This window comes from Thunnus thynnus, chromosome 8 (genome assembly GCF_963924715.1).
Source record: "Thunnus thynnus chromosome 8, fThuThy2.1, whole genome shotgun sequence".
NCBI lineage: Eukaryota > Metazoa > Chordata > Actinopteri > Scombriformes > Scombridae > Thunnus > Thunnus thynnus.
Genome location: NC_089524.1, coordinates 12,806,938 through 12,825,350, shown reverse-complemented (window position 1 = coordinate 12,825,350; position 18,413 = coordinate 12,806,938). Strand labels below are relative to the sequence as shown.

The 18,413-nt window shown below is 37.7% G+C and overlaps 2 protein-coding genes across 2 annotated transcripts; one reads left to right on the top strand and one right to left on the bottom strand.

The window, feature by feature from the left end:
• On the bottom strand, positions 1–4,449 carry lsm4 (LSM4 homolog, U6 small nuclear RNA and mRNA degradation associated). The gene is made up of 5 exons (XM_067596586.1): positions 4,301–4,449; positions 3,576–3,617; positions 2,841–2,939; positions 1,981–2,161; positions 1–965 (listed from the first exon to the last, which is right to left on the bottom strand). Exons 1-5 carry the CDS (start codon positions 4,301–4,303, stop codon positions 859–861), a joined length of 432 nt encoding a protein of 143 aa, XP_067452687.1. The 5' UTR covers positions 4,304–4,449; the 3' UTR covers positions 1–858.
• Positions 4,450–5,765: 1,316 nt separating this feature from the next.
• On the top strand, positions 5,766–16,978 carry LOC137187582 (pyroglutamyl-peptidase 1-like). The gene is made up of 5 exons (XM_067596585.1): positions 5,766–5,926; positions 7,986–8,038; positions 9,892–10,008; positions 10,550–10,782; positions 12,786–16,978. Exons 1-5 carry the CDS (start codon positions 5,893–5,895, stop codon positions 12,979–12,981), a joined length of 633 nt encoding a protein of 210 aa, XP_067452686.1. The 5' UTR covers positions 5,766–5,892; the 3' UTR covers positions 12,982–16,978.
• Positions 16,979–18,413: the final 1,435 nt, after the last annotated feature.

The following is an 18,413-nucleotide window of genomic DNA, read 5'->3' as shown; positions in this document are numbered from 1 at the left end:
TTTAACAAAAGTTGTTTTATTCTCATGTTCTCATGTAAATAAATTACAACATCATCTTTTGTTACAAAAATAAAATGAAACCCAACCAACATGACACATGTTGGACTTATCCATGTCAGCCTTAAGAATATGAGAATCTTTTTTTTTCTGGAAATCCTAATCATCATTATGTATCATTTTACAAATGCTTTAACAAAAGTTAAATTTCAAGGACTGAATCTTCGTCCCCATGCTGCCAGTCTACGATTCCACCTGCCGTGATCGGACCGCGCAGCACAGCAGTCAAAACGAAAGCGCTGCAAACCACAGAACATCACAAAACAACACAAAAATAAAGAGCTTGGTTAAAAAAATATTCATGCAACAGAATTTGGGGCCGGGCAGTTCCTTCACCGTGAAAACTACGCTTCAGGAGACAAGTTGACAAGCAAACAACCACCAAGAAAATAAAAATAAACAGAAAATAAAAACCTAATTCCAGTGTACCAACTGATGAACTGAACTACGTTTGGATGATAATATCGTGTGTAATGATACAAAAAGTTCTTGCAAAGTTCTAATGATACATTTCACAAACTGAGACTGAAGTTGGTCTTCCAGCTCTGACTGATGCACTGGTATAAGGTCATCATAAAAATAAAAAAAAAAGTTAATACCAACTCACTGACGGTCAATGCTAAAAAACAAAATCTAGTGCAAATGCACAGCTTCTTTCAACTTCTCCCAGTGTGATTTCTGCAGTGGTCAGTCTTGACAAACACCACAGCAGAAGGAAACACCAGAATTTTATCTTCATGTACTGAAGGGAGTAATCGCTCTAAATAACAGGTTGTTTTGTTGAAGGTGCAACGTTGTCTGTCAGTGCTGGTTCTTCATTCCCTGTGGTTTGCCTGGTTTCTTATCCTGCTGCTGCTGTAGGCCTCGACCAGCGCCGGTCATTCCTCTGCCACGACCGCCAAACAAACCTACAGAGAGAACACAAGATAACAGGGACAGACAGAAGCTTTAATTCTGTTAGGTCTGATAACAAAAACTGAATGTTGTAAAGAGAGATTTCCATTTCACCAAAACATTAATGATTAGTTGCAGTTCTTTTTTTTTTTTTTAATAACAAGATGAAGTTAAAGATTCTTGGTTTGTAAATGTGTAGAATCACTTCTCCCAGAAAATAAGAACTTGGCTTTTCTGCTGCACAATTATCTTCTCTACTAATTTGAATGGCATAGAAGCAGCCAGTTTTTGTGGCAACTCCTACAAAGGTGTGTCCACTGAAGAGGAAGCTGGTTGACAGATCTGGGCTGTTTGCCTTTTTGTACATTTTTCTCACTAAAGATAACCAGTGGTCAAACCTTGGAGCTGTTAGACATGACCTGAAAGGGTTACATTCACAGACACTGATGGGAGAACATTTTCCTTGAGGATTTTATTGGCTAAATTTGTTTTTCACATGATTTTACCAGGTAATAATATGTTTTATAACATCTTCAATTTAAGCTGAGGAAATGTGGGACTAGGAAAGATGACACATGCACACAGAGTGTGGAGATGCAGGCCAATGGGATGTACTGTGTGTACACATCTCTAAAATGTAAACCTTTCAGAAATTAGGAAAAATATCTTCACTTAAGCTTGTTGACATGTATTTTTCAGTTATGTGATTCATGTTCAAACATTTAAAAAAAAAATCAGCCTAATGATTAATCAAGGAGTGGATATTTTCGTCAACCAAAGTTAACACACCAAAATCTCCACAACCAGAGTGATGTGGTTTAAACCTGACAATTATGATATAAAGATATTTTGATGTGCAATTTACCAGTGTTACCACCAGCAAAAACTTTGGTGCTCCTGAGCAATCAGAGTGTAGGCCTTTATATTAGCAGAGAAAACTGGGAAACAACCATAAACTACAACGCTAATATTCATGTTGTGACAACAGTAACTAAGTCTGTCTGATCAGCAGGGGGTGTTTCCGCTCACCTCGGCCGGCTCCTCCTCTTCCTTTGCCCTGCTGTTTGTTCTGCTGGGCGCCTCCCCGTCCGCGACCCTTCGACACCACCTCCTCCTTCACCATGTCGATGATCTCATCTGGGATTCGTAGATACTTGATAGTGCTTCCTCGGATGTAGCACTCCGGCATCCTCCAGAACTTATCTCCATCCTGTGAGAAGGGAAAAAACATTTCCTGTCATTTAACATTTCGTTATATTTCTCTCCTCTTTTTGATACAAGATGAAAGAAGAAAATAACAAGTACAGTCTGGGAGTCGAGTCGCACATGAACAAACAATTGCAAAATCATTTTTGAAGTGATCAAGTATTCGGTCGACGGAACAGTAATTAACTTATTAAGCACTTTATAATATTTGGCAAAATTATTAAACATTTAATGATTAAAACTTAACTAATGCAAAGAGTTGCTGAGTTTCATAAACGTGTACCTTTGGTTTTAGACTTTTGGTCAGACTTTGTAAGATATTTGAATATAACACATTATGACATTTTATAGACCATATATTACTTTATAAAAAAGTAACTGTTAGATTCCATGAATATTCAGTAAACAACTGCATTAAAACATTGAGAGGATAACAAGCTTCAACCATAAACCACAAAGAAAATATCGAATTACTAGAACAAAACAAAAATGAAAACACTTCCTGTCTCTTACATTTTCAGAGGGGTGCATTTAAGCTACAGCAGCAGCCTCTGAAGACAACACTGACACCTCCAGCTACAAGTTAACACTGGACGATAGAGTTGTCCACTTTGCCCTCCTTATTGTTGGAAACACTGTGTCTAAAGTGACAGCAAAGAAGTGAAAGCAGAGCTCAGCTTTACCCTTGAGGTGCAAATGACTTCTCTCAGGTTGATGTTCATCCAGTTGTCACAGCTGACCAGGTGACCGTTGTACGTCTCTCCATTCTTCAGCTCCACCAGCTGAGGAGAGAAAGAAAACCACAAACAGCTGCATTAGTTTTCTCTTGGTGTAACTGACAAAACACAGCACAGCAATTACAGGCTGCATGTTACAATATCAACAAACACAAACACAGTGGACACGTTTAGGATGTAGCCAAGATTGGAGGCCGTTTTTCAGATTTGTTAAAACTAATTTAACCTGAAAACTAAACAGTCAGAAGTGAAGCAGCTCCAGCAACATGTTGAACACTATACAGCACACAGACAAACCTGTGTAACTTATTATCAGTAGCACCAGCTCTTACAATACAAAATCAGTTGATTAGTTGAAAGACTAACAATTGATGGTCAGTAATTTTTAAATTGGATAATAAAACATAATTACAGTTAACATAAATAGGAACATTTACTGCTTGCAGGCTTTTGCCAGTTTCACATAAAATCTGATTGGTTTTGGCTGCTGGTCAGTATGTAATCACTTGAGTATCTGACATCTTGTTATTGCATAGTATTTATTATTTTCAACATTTTCGAGACTCAATGATGAATTAGTCAATGGACAGATACATGAGCATTAAGGCATTGACAACATCTGTTCTGTTGTTCCACTAAGATCCGCTCTTTGCCAGCAGACAGAGCTCAGTGTCTCCTCACCATGGGATGGTTCTGGGCAGTCTTCAGCAGTGACAGGGGAAGCTACAAAACGAAAGAAAACATGATCACACTTTGAGTTTCATCTGCCATCAACATTATCTAATTACCTGAACAAACCTATCTGACTAGAGCTAGAGCAAGGCAAAGTTTAGATCCAGTTTTGTGCCATCATTAGTAAATGTGCAGTTTGCACCGCTGGAAATAATCACTCTTCTGAGTTTCTAGATTTACTGATGAACATAACTGGAGAACCCACAATTCACTCAGCAGTGTTTTATTCCGGTAAAACCAACTCAAGCTGACACTAGTGAATTTAGCAGAAGGATTGGGTGCAGAACTTATTCACAGCTTTTCGTGGATTTCTGGATTTTGAAGTCCAGACATGGTTTCAAGGCTTATCGTTTACATAACGTTGTCTGTACATACTTCCCGCTATGCAGAGCAGAAACTAACCATGACAGATTTAAGTTAAACGTGTAGCACGATGTAGAGGTTTTCTGTAGCTCTGTGTGGAGACTGTATGCACTTCAAAACAATCTCTGTGTGTGTAAATGATGTTTAATTTAGCTACAACAGCTAACTTAACTTAGCTAGCGTACCGAGCATTTCTCTTTGTGACTGCTCTTTAGTGCTGCTAACTCAGTTAGCCGAGTAGCTGTCGTGCTACTGGAAACAAACTTTTGTCTAAAAGATAATTAATCTAAACACTGCAGTCAAATACTCACCATTGTGATTGTATGTCTGTTTGATTTAGCGTCCTACTTTCTTCCCTGGCCCTCCGTTAAAACGATTTTACCACCTTCGCTTCTTCTTCTTCTTCTTCTAATGAGTTTCCGGTGCTGCGGTGCGGAGTCACGTGTAATAAGCTGCTGCCCTCTACAGTCCATAACATTCATTACAGGCCAGGGAGCACAAAGGAGAATGGGATTAAATTTGTCTCATATTAATTGAAATCTCCTAAGAAAAATAATAATAAAAAAATAAAAATAATAAAAAATTAAAGTTGATAAAAATAAATTGAAACCAATGAAACTACCTTAAAGGCAAAACTTACAAAAAAAACCCTCAAAAAACTATAGTCTAAGAGTGAAATATTTGATAATATTTTCACTTTTCTGTGACACAAGGCTCTCATGTGGGCAGGTGTTACAGGGCTGTGTCCCCATTGGCCAATTATTTTTTGGGGGGTACAGGTCAATGGTCTGGAGTGCAACAAGTGGTACGACTTATATTATTTCTCCTCACCAACTAGATGAAACAGAAAAATTCCGAACTAAAAGTGAAGAAACCCGCAGCGAAACTGATAAAAGTGACCATAAAAGAGAAATCACGATCAGTGAAAGAAAAATGAAAATATTGTAATCAAATCTTTCTATCTCTATATAGTTTTATTGTAAGTTTGGCCTTTGAGGTCTTTTTTTATCTTTATCAATCTCAATTAAGTAGTTTTGTTTGATTCTTGGGAGATTTTGTGCAATTATTAAGACACTAATCTAATTTCATATAGGAGCCTCCGTGGAGTCATTTGGTTGAAAAAGATATGGTAAATCCCTTGCATCCGTTAATAAATTGTGCGCTCCGTGAAATAAAAACATTTAGGCTTAAATGTTTTCTTATGGTATCAGGCATTTGTTTTCACCAATAACATACACTCACCGATCGCTTTCTTAGAAACACCTGTGCAATCTAATGTAATCCAATACAACAGCTCTGCCATAAATTCTACTTTTACAAAGCGTATACATTTTAATTTTGACATTGCCAAATTATTACTTACAAAACATTGCCAAATTATTATTACTGGGCTCATAATGAGTGGTAGTGTACTGGATTGCATTATATTAAAAAAATATACCTTATGTATGTTAATGGGGTGGACAAAATATTAGAAACACTTTTCAATATAATGCACTCCACCACCACCCACTATGACCCCAATAATAAACATAAAGTATAAATATCACCTCTCTGACAACGTCAAAATGAAAATACACAAGCTTGTACTGGACTGCATTGAAGAAGTGAATCAACTGATGATTGGGGTTCTTGGAGGCATGGAATACGTTATTTATTTATTTATTTAGCTATCTAACGTGTCTTTTTTGAGCTTCCATACCTCATCAACGCCTCGTTGCTGACGTAATCACGTCACGTCTCACGCAGCCTACAGAGAGAAGGAGCGGTGTTTGGTTTGTGTAGTTTGGCAGAAGGATCCGTCAGCTGCGGAGGGGTGTCGGACTCACTTCATGGTCCTGGTACATAATAAAGACCCTGAAAAAAATAAGCAACGGATCCTTTTTTTTTAACCGGACGGGAGATGGACAACAGTAAACGGACTGTGGTCGTTACAGGTTTGTCTTGTTGTTGTTTTTTTTGCTGCTGTTGTCGTCGTTTCTCCCGACAGACGGAACAACGGTTTGAAGTGGTGGAAAAGTTCTGTTGATGACAGCTGCTAACGTTAATGGCGTCAGGCGGTTACTGCTTCACTACGCTGCAGTTGTGGACTGTTGACAGAAACGTTTAGCTTATAATTTTATAACGACACACTTTTGTATTTAGGTATTTCTTATGTAATTAGAGTCAACTGACAGGCTTGTTAAAGTGATTATTTCGTGTTTCATATGTCTCTCTTGAAAGGCCAAATAAAACAATATATGTGATAGATGGAGGTTCAACATATGTGCGAAATTAAATATCTAATGTCATTCTTTAGAAATTTAATGTTGACAGAGTTTCTTCATACTAAGGATGAATTATGCGATTCGTTATTGAATAGGTTTATGTTTCAGGAAGTTGATTAATGTTATCAACTGATTCACAAATACATTCATAGATCAAATCAAAGTGGTCTTAGATATTTACATGATTATCAGAATACCAAATGATTTCCAAGCTGCTTTCACATAAACTCCAGGCATGTCCATAAAAGACAGAGCAACAATGTAACAAGGAGAAAGGTTCCCACATCTATAAAAAATATTTTAATATTACCTCCCTCTCCAATAAACACACTTTTATCTTGAACTTTTCTGACAAAGGAAGACTGTCTGGAGTGTTTATTCCTCATGGCTTTTGTATTGTGAGTTTCACCCACTGTCAAACAGTTTGACTGGTCCCCAACATCAGGCAGCTTTCCAGACATGGTGTCATTATCGAGCTGGACAAAGTTATTATAAGTAAATACAATAACCAGCCAACTGTGTTTCACTATGAATGTTTCTATACTGTATTGAAAGTCATTCATTAAATTTCCTTTCTGATTACACGTCATTGCATTATGATATGAAAGTCTCGGCCTAGAACTGTTGTTTTCTGCTACGTGTTGGGACAGATCTGTCTTCAGGGCTGCAACAACAGATTATTTTCATTATCGATTAATGTGACGATTATTTTCTCAATTAATAGATTAGTTGTTTGGGCCTTAAAATGTCAGAATATAGTGAAAAATGTTGATCACTGTTTCCCACGACCCGAGGTGATGTTCTCAAATGTCTTGTTTTGTCCCGACCAACAGTCCACAACTCAAAGATATTTACTTTACTGATATTTAGTTTACTGTTATAGAAGACTAAAGAAACCAGAAATATTCACATTTGAGAAACTGGAATCATAGAATTTGGAAATTTTCTTCTTAAAAAATGACTCAAAACGATTAATTGACTATCAAAATACTTGACAATACTTGGCCAGCTTACTTATTACCTATTGTTATTAAGGTGTTTCCAACATATGATATTTTCTGAGTGCACAAGCAGCAGTTTTCAACATGTATTCTGAACAGAAGTAACAGAGGCAGTGACTTGGTGTTTTCAGACACAAAGGCGTGCAAAACCTTGCCGTCCCAGCTGATGGAGGATGCGTAGACTGCCTGGGAACAGCACCCTCACAATAGCGGGCCGGCTGGCAGCTGCCGACCCCTCGCTCTGCTCCTTTTCAGCAGCCTGTCAGACAGACAGATCCTCCCTCCACCCAACCCCCAGGGACCCCGCTGACCCTAGGAAGGGTGGTGGAGGGGGATCAGCTATAGATCCCTATATAAACAAGCCTGTGTGAATGTCCATCGTCTGCTGCTGCGATTTTGTAGGTCATAGTGAGAGTGATTGATTTTATTTTGGTCATTCAAGGAGAGCAGCACAGTGGAGCACCGCAGAACACAAACAGAAAATCTTAAGCAGCAGCCTTTCTTTTATATTTATTAAACAATCCAAAATATTGAAAGGTATACTGTTTATATTATAAATGCAAGAAAAAGTGCAGTTAAATTATTAGTCACACCAGTAAGTTTCTCCTCCTGTGTAGAAACCAAACAAACCCCATACTATGAAATACTGTGTAGTATGAAAGCAGCTGGACAGAATCGGTACAGAACAGTATTATTACAGCAGCTGAAATAACTGACATGTTTTGCAGGTTTTGGGCCATTTGGAGAGCACACCGTCAACGCCAGCTGGGTAGCAGTGCAGGTGTGTTTTACCCCTCTGTTGCTGTTATAATGCACATTCATGAAGTCCAAGTTTTTTCTTTTTTTTATTAAATGTGACCTGGACAGAAATTAGTACAAGCAAGTTCTTAAGTGAAACAGTTTAGAGTTTTGAGTTTAAAATGGGTTTGTTGGTAATTAAATTCACATCAGAGCCCAAACAAATCCTTCCAATCTTGTCCAAAATGCTAAATTTCCATAAGCTCATCATTAAATGTGGTATGTTTTTAGCTGTGATGTTCTGTATCATCATCTACACGGAGCCATAAATAGTCTTCATGTTGAGCTGTTAGTAATAAAATAGTAGCAGGTGTGACTTTTTGTACCTGTTTGTATGACGGCTACATGACGTTCTGCTAGCTGCCCTCCTGCTTCACACTGTGCAGCAGTGTGCCGGAGGGTGTTTGTGTCCTGCTGGGGGAAACTGCATGTGGGGGACGACGGTGGTTGTCAGGGTGTCTAGACGAACTTGATAAGGATATTAAAGGCAAACAAAAGGCCGCTTTGTGTCAGGGTCACAGACGTGGTCAAACAAGCCTCTTTTCAATACAAGTGGGGGTCAGTGTCAGGGGCTATTTGTCCTGCAGGGAGATTGGGGGAGGTGTTGGTCTACTAGCTGTGAATTTGACACAGATTTGTCTTACTTGTAATGTATGTGATTGCATCTTTTATGTCATGTTTTTGTGATACTGTGTCTTTTTCTACAGAAGGTTGAGTTTTGGATTTTTAGTTTTCATAATACAAATGATGCAAAAAATTGCATTTTGGCATAAAATTGTTTTATTTGAGAATGATAACGCCACTGAGAGACGTCTGTCTCATCATCACTTCTGAATAATTATATTTTTATTTGTGTACATTCTCATTGGATTTGAATTATTTTGGATTGAAAATATTGTTTGATTTTAACATAATAAATTTTTTGCCTTAGTACACCGAAGCAGGGCTGCAACTAACGATTAATTTTATTATCTATTAATCTGTCGATTATTTTCTTGATGAATAGATTAGTCGTTTGATCTATAAAATGTCAGAAAATGGTGAAAAATGTGGATCACAGTTTCCCAAGTGATGTACTCAAATGTCTTTCAGTCCACAACCCAAAGATGTTTAGTTCATTATCATAGAAACAAAAGAAACCAGAATTATACCAATTTGATTATCAGAATAGTTTGTGATTAATTTTCTGTTGATTGACTAATCAACTAACTGTTGGGGTTGTAGATGATACATATTTTAGTAAAAATAGGCAGAGAGGGAAATAGGCACTGAAAGTAGATGAAATAAAAGTCTTCTGTTACTATTATACTAAAAAAGTAATGCATTACTGAGTTTATCAAGGTTATTTACTGCAGTTTCATAGCATGTGTATTACAGGTGTATATACATGTCTGTTTTATTTGTAGCTATCTTGCTTTTTAGTACAGCATTGCGATCGTGGCATCACATCCATCCATGCTGTTCTGAAACTTGTTTGGGCTGAGGACGGGTCACCTGACCATTTTTCATATCTTTGAATCACCATCACCCTGCCAGTGAAATGTGGCCCGTTTCACATTTCACCTTTAATAAATTGTTTTTAGTTACAGATATTTGCACAAAAGAACATGCCTTATCACATTTAGCATGTATGTAATCTGTATAATTGAGTCCTGTATCATTTGGCTATGGATAGAGAATAGATCTGGTTCCACCCACATCTTATAGAAAGAAAGGGACCACATGCTAAAACTGTGCTGACATCACTGTAAGATGCTCAAGAGAAAAACAAACAACAAATGGCTGTTTTAAATGCAAAACAAGGATTTTAACACTGATGTTTGCTTGTCCTTACAGGAGCTAAAGAAGCTTGGACTGGGCAGTGAGGTGGACTTGCATGTATACGAGGTTCCTGTAGAGTACCAGAAAGTCCAGAGTTTGGTTCCGTCATTATGGAAGCAGTATCATCCACAGGTAAGAGAGCATGGGGCTTTAAAACATTGCCAGATGTCCCTAACCTTTTATTATTGTTCCATGTTTAAAAGTGCAATACAGTAGTTTATGTCTAGCTCAGTTCAAGTTTAGATACGGTTTTAATGCCACTGACCTCAGATCTGTAAAATGCAAATTTTTAGTTTTAATCAGATCTGACACCTTCTGAGAACAGGTAATGTGACAAATGAGAAACACATGCTGCGCTGAATTAAATGACATACAGTTATCACATTATGTAACAAATGAATGGCTTAAGTGTGGCTCTGATGCAAACTCTCTAAATGTGTTTTTTGTAAATTGGGTTGCAAAAAGGTACTTTTGTCTCTGGTTTAGCAGTTCTTAGTTTCAGATCTGTGTTTTGTGTGAAATATAAGTCTATTTGTGGTTCAGTTAAAATAGTCACAGGTCCTTTAAAGGCACTCCATGTTCAAACAAGCAGAGAAGTCATGGTCACAGCTGTTGAACAGCAAGAATTTATTAATTCTGACTTTTGTTTTCATTGTTTCATTTTTTTATCCAGTTGGTAGTTCATGTCGGAGTCTCAGGTATGGCCACCACCGTCACGTTGGAGAAGTGTGGCAGAAATCATGGCTACAAGGGCCTGGACAACAGCAGCTTCTGTCCTGATTCGGCGTGTTGCATTGTGGGAGGCCCGGACTGTATCGACTCGGTTATTGACATGGAATCAGTCTGCAAGAGAGTGACCGCCTCCGGGCTGGGAGTATCAGTGTCTGTCTCCAAAGACGCTGGAAGGTAATTTTGTTTTTTTTCCCCAGTTAGACTCAGATCTTCATATCTGAGGATGCTTCAACTGTTGACGGGTAGAGACATGAAAATGCATTAAAGCAGGAATGAATCAGTATTTACTCAACATGTTGAACGGAGAGCATTTTGACAGAATTTTAAAGACAGTGGAGGTGAAACTGCACTTGAAGCCAGGAGGAGAGTAAGAGTTCCCTTCTGTCACATAGGAACTAAAATCTGTTCAACATGTGCACATTGAAGCACGAGAGAAGAGATGTGCACTGCTGTCTGCCAATACTACCACTAGAGGGCACTAAAGTCACATATCTCCAAATTGTACATCTATATTACTTGCTATAAATCGAACAGAAAAGTCAAAATAGCAAATTTCTTTGTAAAATCCAAAGTGTGTAGATGATGCACTGTATCTCAAATACATCACAATTTGTTTACTGATTATATATCCTACCCCTAATTTTTGTTTTTAGTTATTACTACTAGTTATTATTAATAATAATAATGTCTTTAATATCTACTTACAGTATATGTTAATTTGACTTTTATTTGAAATGATATAAATGCCTTAATATACTACCTCTTATTGATTCAATTACTGAGGGCAATAATATGTTTTTATCATGTTGGACTTTATTGCTTATTGAATATATTGCCTATGAGCAGTTTCATACAAACAGTATATTAGTAAAACCTGGGTCACTATCATGGTTTTATTACTGTCTATACAGCTGATGCACACACTGCTCTGGTTAACATGGAGATCTGTTACAGACCATACAGTGTACTTGTTGCTATGACTGTAAATGTTGAGACATTATCTGCCTCGTCAACTAAAGATGTAGTTAGTCACAGTATCAGTAGAGGAATGCTCAACTGGTCTTGCTTTGGTAAAAATGTTAAAATTAAGAATATCAACTCATGTCAAGCTCTGAGCTCTGGCTGTGAAGGTGCACTGTTTACCTCTAGTGCAGACATGCGGAGATTTAATGCGCCTGTGGACTGAGACAACAACAATGTTTTAAGTTTATTGCATGTTACATTGTGGGAGAGGCCTATGATAAAATCACAATCTGTGTCAGACTGTACAATATCAATTTGAGGCTGTCAGATTGTGTGCTGAATGTGTGGTGAATCGCAGCACTACGATGTAAAGTTTATGAAAGCAGAGGCACGTCATCCATCTGTGCCGCTCTGATGTAATGAAAATGCAGCCAAACAAACACAAGTCACACAAACTTCTTCTTTTTTGTTTCACCTCCGTCCATGATTTGTGTGCATCAAGAATGTATGAAGGTGAACAAGTGTGTTTCTCCCTAAACTTTATTCAAAGAACTGCACTTGTGAAATGTCACACTGGCCAGTGTATTCTGTGTCATTTCATGTCGTATTCTGATTGGTTTGTTTGCAGATGTGGGTTGTAACAGCAGTCACATTGTGAGAATTTGGTCTTAAATTTCTGACACTGTCAGAATTTTACTGCAGTGCGATTTAGAACCACTGATTTGGATTGACAACCAGAGAGATGAGAACTCCAGCAACACTTGTAGTATGAAGAACAACTTAAGTTGTTCTTTCCCTTCTCCATGCACCTTGGAAGTAGGTGAAGTTGTGCCAGAGACCCTTACTTTTGGATTGACAACCAAAAATTTTACCATGTTTCTCTCACAGCTGTCAGTTTTTGTCTCACAGTCCAAAACCACACAGTGTAAACGGGCCTTTACTTTCACTTACAATAATGGCCTGAGATTTTATGGTGTGTGCCATGAATTTATAGTCATATGTTCATCATTACAAGGAACCATATGAATAAATGTATGTGCAGAATGGATAAGGTGGAGAATAAGTGATTGATGCATTAGTAAATCCTTCCAAATGCATCAATAAATGCATCAGTAAAACACTGATGTGTCCAGTCAACAGCTTTCATCCGTTTGTTCCGTTTCTTGGATCCAAAACGCAGCATTCACTTGATGCCGTGCTCTCTTCCTTAACAGGTATCTCTGCGATTTCACATATTACACGTCTCTTTATCTGAGTCACGGCCGCTCTGCCTTCGTCCATGTGCCTCCTCTCGGAAAGCCTTACAGTGGGGAAGACCTGGGCCGCGCGCTGCAGGCGATCATCCAGGAGATGCTGGAGCTTCTGGACCAGGCTGAGGAGAAGATCCACTGCCAGCAGCACTTCCACTAAGTGACCTCTTGATGCCAACCAGCCTCTCCAGCCCTCACCACACAAGAGAAATTGCACTTAACCACAAGTAGCCAAACTTCTTCTTCTTCTTTTTTTTTTTATTATTGTCTTGACTTGGACATAATGGAAATTTCAGTGTATAGGATGTTTTCAGTGTTTGTCTCTCTCTGTCTAGATTTTTGCTTCTTGTTTTGCTAGGCCTGATTCAGTTATGTTTTAGGGTGCTTTCAAACCTGCCTTGTTTAGTTTGGTTGAATTGAACCCTGGTTCGTTTGCACCCTTGGTGCAGTTCGTTTGGTGTGAACACAGCAATCGCATTTGGGTGCAGACCAATACAACCGGACCAAGACCTTGTTGAAGAGGTGGTCTCGGTCCGGTTACAAATAAACTCTGTTAAAGTTCGTTTGTGGTATGAACATGATCTGACCCAGATCTGACCCAACTGCGCGTGTTTTGGATTAAACCATCTCCTGTAGCCAGCTGCGCTGTGCATTATGCTCCCTTCTCCTCTTCAGCTGACTGAAGGCAGCACATTGCTCTCTAGGTGTTGCCTTGAAGTGCGTTCACGTGTGCCATTCTGCTTGCATATTTTCGCTTGGTGTATGGCCCAAACGACTGAGCCGGATTATCCATATATTGGGCGAGTGTCTTGGAGCACCAGCCTATTGCTGTGCTGGGGGGCACCAATGTGAAAAAAATGAAAAACATAAATAGTTTTCATTGTCAGAAACCACAGATTAACCATTTATAAAGCACTTGATTTAACTTTTATTTATTATTATTTTTATGAATAAGCATATGAATTATAAGAATAAGAAAACAGTTGAACATTAGCTGCTGCTGCGCGTCTTTCAGCACCACAGAGGTGAGGAGAGAGAGAGAGAGACGCTGTTTCTTTCAGTAATAACAGTCGTACATTTTATTGCTGATAGAAAATATGTTGAAAGATCATTTTACTAATCCACCAAGTACATCTTCTACTAAGTACATCTTCATACATTAGTTTTATTTTCTGTTTTACAAAGGCAAAAAGGAAAATCAAGTCCTTTATAAATGTTGTAGCCTATCTGCTGTTTCTGAAAAACAAACTCCTTTCTCCGCCTCCACCCCACAAGACTTCTGACCAGTGAACGCAATGACAGCTCCCACACGGCTTTTGTTGATACATTTTGGTTCACTTGAAATTTTGCTGTGTGAAACCAAACCGAACCAAAGGGAAAATGTAACAAAGTAACAATTCATCCACTGATTTGGACCAAAGCAAACAAACTGTAGGTGTGAAAACACCCTTAATGTCTCCCAATGAAGATAAAAGAAGATAAAATGGGAGTCTCAAGTCCAAGGTCACAAGATAGAATAAACTTTTAACCCACTTCAAGGAACATTAAACTTGATTTCTGAGTTCAAACTGGCAGATTTTAAAGTTCACAGAGAAAACAAAGCAGCGAAATTACTGCTTTTTTCACATACACTTACTGCAGAGGGTCTGTAATGTGGCAGATATTTCACACTATAACCCCAGATGTGACTACTATTATTGCACCTTATAGGGTTAGGGTTAGAAATGGTTATAGAAGTCACATCTGGGGAAACTATTGAATGTCCTCTACATTGTTTGACTTTCGTAATGTTTCATTCTTACATTTCTTTGAGTTTCACCGAGATTCAAAGCCGAATTTATTATCAAAACCCCAAAGTTGTATTTCTGTTGATGTAACCTCCATTCACAATATGTTGCAGTCGACAGATTATCAGGGTGTTTGCACCTGAATGTGTATAAATGATTAATGTACACGATACATTATGGTTTATGTAGAAAGTTGTAGCAGTAAACTGTGTTAATTTCCTCCAGATATTATTTTCCTAGCTGCTCTGAAGCTTAACTGTTCTGTTTCACATTTGATGTTGAATTGTTTCGTGAGTCCTTTTTCTTTATAAGAAGTTGTAAATTTGCCTTCTTTTACAAAGGTTATTTAAATCAGGGAACGGGTTGGTTCCAGCTCATATTCCCCCAGTTTGTTGGCCCAGTTCTGACAGGAAACCACAAATCCACCCCTCTGAGATCTGGCCCCAGGCTGTGCAATGTTATTTTACAGATCTCAGGTTCATTGATGTAGGTAATTCATGTTATAGGTTTGTCATAATTGTATTGTGGCTACACAATTATTTGAGAAAATATTGAGCATTGCAATTTTAAAGTGTAGAAATTCTCCGATTGCATGAAACAGAAGATCTTCTGTTGGAAAACAAAGCTAGTATACAATTTGTATTGTATATTCATTAATGTTGTTTTTAAAGAACTGAACAAATACTCTGTTAAATGCTGCATAAGGAAAGAGTCTCGCAAACATCAAAGACACAGAGAAGACCAGCATTAGATCTTTTCTATTGCATCAATTTAATGTGATGAGTTACACATCTGTGTATGATGCCTAGTGGAGCTTTAACTTCACAGAGACACTCATTTATGGAACGTATTTAATCAAACTATGTAGAAAACCTGCAGTTTATCTTTACAGTGGGAAACATTTCAAGACCAAATTGCAAAATCCGAGTTTTACTTCTTTTTTTTTTCAAATTTGTGCAGCTCTAAATGTCATTCCATGATTAAAGCTTTCTGTTGGTCTCTTCATCGAATCAGATATAGCTGCTTATTTTACCTGAGAATTTGATTTGATGAAGTTTGACACTCAGTTCAGTCAGAATTGGGCCTAAAAGTTTTTATTTCCGTAGCACTTTCCTTTTTTTGTTTGTCTCATTGTTTTTATTTTTATTTGCAGTCACTTTAACTCGTAATGTAGCTTTGCAAACATACTCACATCCATTTTAATCTATTTTTCCTACTAATACTTGTAATTCTGTATGTGAGGTATGATTTATAGGTGAGTTATGCTTTATTTTCCTGAACTTTGGTTTGTTCTGACTTGTTAAACTAACTGCTGCAGATTCATTCAGTCTGTCCGTGATGGTGCCACTCCCAGGTGTAAATGCTCTGTTTTACGGCTTTTTTTATTGGATTTTCTTCTATTTCACCATGTAGATCAGCGTTTTCCTGACTGCTGAGTCGACAGGACAGACCACACCACTTAACGTGGCTTCAGTTTGATTAGTTTCAGTAGACGGTTTAGCATTGAATGGTCTGATTCAGCAACCTGTGCACCCTCAAGAAACTTCTCCCTCTGTGGGAAACTTGGATCTCTATGTCTTAGCTAGTTGTAGGAAACTAACTGAACACTGTGTAGCGTTGCAGCAGTGGCCTTTCCTTGAGCTCTCAGTTAAATTGCCTGTTTTTTTTTCACCAGAGTTAAGCCAGTTGCTGCCAGTGAGTTTGGGTAAATGATCATTATTTTTAGCTGTGCACGTCATTTTAATTGCTATTCAGTACCATGGTTTTTACCACAAATTACTGTAGCAGAATAGAATTGAACTTCCTCTCAGACCTTTTTTTTTTATCTTTGTCTCTGTCATTTATGTTACATCTTGGTTCTGTGATCTAAAGCTTACTTATGGAATTATTGATTGACGGGCAGGTTTTAGTTTGCAGGTGCTGGTTATTTTTCTGTGCTTTGCATTGTGACTGCTCGGGATGTGAAGGAGCTGCCCCTAAAATGTCTGCTCACAAATGTAAAAGCCTCCATATGTGTCTAGTTTACATATGGGGTGACATTTGACCCTGACTGTCTCCTGTGCCTTGCTGTTGTTTATGTGTGTTATGAAAAGGCCTTAAAAAATGCCCAGTGGGTCAGTTCAAAGATAAATACTGATGCTGTCCAGTCAGATGTGTGGCTACCTCAAAAATACTTTTTTATCTCGGAGTGTGCTCTGTTGTATGATATCATTATGGCTTTGTGATTTAATGTGAGTTCCTCTCTTAAGGGAGAATCCTCTAAAAGGTGAATTCTGCTTCTGACATTAACAAAGCACTGTTACAATAAGTAATCTTGGCTTTGTAAAAGGAAAGGCTTTGAATTAAAGAGAATTAAAAGATTAAAAGCAATGTCTTTGTCTCTTCCTTTTTCATTCAAAACAGAAATATGACAGATTGCTGTTTAAACATTGCTATTTATGACTTAAAAAAGTCTAACTGACTTTTCAGTTGTGCAAATAAGATGTTTGTACAATGGGCATAGATGTACTGGCCTGACTTCTGCACATTTTTGTTCAAGTTCCTGCAATTGTGCCCCACAAGACACACAACTCAATACCATTACTGAAAGTACAAATAAAACTGCAATACATCTGTAAAGACTTTCAGTCATGCAAGTAATGGTATAATACAGCAAAGGAAGTGTAATAACTAACTTTTTACTCTCCTTTCTGGTTATGATGCCTCCAATTACACCATCTGCTGCAAAGTGAAACAATAACAATACACCCAGAAAATGACAGTGGTGGAAACATTCTGATCTTTTACTTAAGTAATAGTATTAATATTGCATAATATTGTTTTGATGCAATGCACCAACTATCACACAGAAAGAAGCTTCATGTAAGCAGAGCTGTCAGAAGTTGGAGATACAGATCATTGAAATCAATACTCATCGCGGAACATTGTGAAACAACAAAAACTGTTATTGTATCATAGCTATGTCACATACCAGGGATTTCAAATGTGAAATGTGCATATTTTGCATATTTTTAAGTGCTTTAGGGGCATTTTGTAAGTTATTTCTGGGTACAATAAGTTAGAATAGTAACATAATTGAATATTTTTCATATCTAAACATCATAATAAATCTATAGCTGTTTGTGGCCCCTTTGGAAGTTATGTGGGGCCCTTTTAGTTGAGGACCCCAGGCAGTTGCCTAGCTTGCCTAATGGTAAAGTTCGCCCTAGAGCAGCAGTATGCCTTTGCTGTGTCTAGTCTGCTGCAAATTTCATCAGAAGAAGAAGAGGAAGAAGAAGCATCAGATGGGTATTTTCCACATTCATAAATTCAAGTTCTCAAGGTCTCGCCCATCATTTGAACTTCTCATGATTGAATTTATAAAGTATTTTGAGTCTATCCATCTGACAAAAGAAATGTGCACACACAGTTAGTATGCTCAAAGATTATTTTTTTTTAAAGAAATCTGATTTTATTGCCTACCTATTCTGTTAAGTTATTTTTCCATCTATTTATTTATTTATTATTAATTTTACGGTTTGGCCTGTTACCATGTTACCACTGCATCAACAAATTCAAAGTGAAGCAATATCCTTTATGTCATCTTTCACTATGATGCCTAATTGTTTTCTGTTATTGTATTAATGTCACACATGCTGTAAGTCAGAATCAGAATCATCTTTATTGGCCAAATATGTTTACGCATACAAGGAACTTCACTCTACTTTAGTGGCTCTCAATGTACTTACACAAAATAACAACACTACAATCTTCAGAAATATAAACAAGTTTCTGTGGATTGTAAACAGGATACAAATAGTGCAAA

Bases quoted from the DNA above. Each gene is read 5' to 3' on its own strand.
- lsm4 (XM_067596586.1), bottom strand. The intron at 2,940-3,575 runs GTGAGGAGACAC...TTCTCTCCTCAG, and splicing joins CTGCCCAGAACCATCCCATG to CTGGTGGAGCTGAAGAATGG. The intron at 966-1,980 runs GTGAGCGGAAAC...TTCTCTCTGTAG, and splicing joins AAGAGGAGGAGCCGGCCGAG to GTTTGTTTGGCGGTCGTGGC.
- LOC137187582 (XM_067596585.1), top strand. From the start codon at position 5,893: ATGGACAACAGTAAACGGACTGTGGTCGTTACAG. The intron at 8,039-9,891 runs GTGTGTTTTACC...TTGTCCTTACAG, and splicing joins CCAGCTGGGTAGCAGTGCAG to GAGCTAAAGAAGCTTGGACT. The intron at 10,783-12,785 runs GTAATTTTGTTT...CTTCCTTAACAG, and splicing joins GTCTCCAAAGACGCTGGAAG to GTATCTCTGCGATTTCACAT.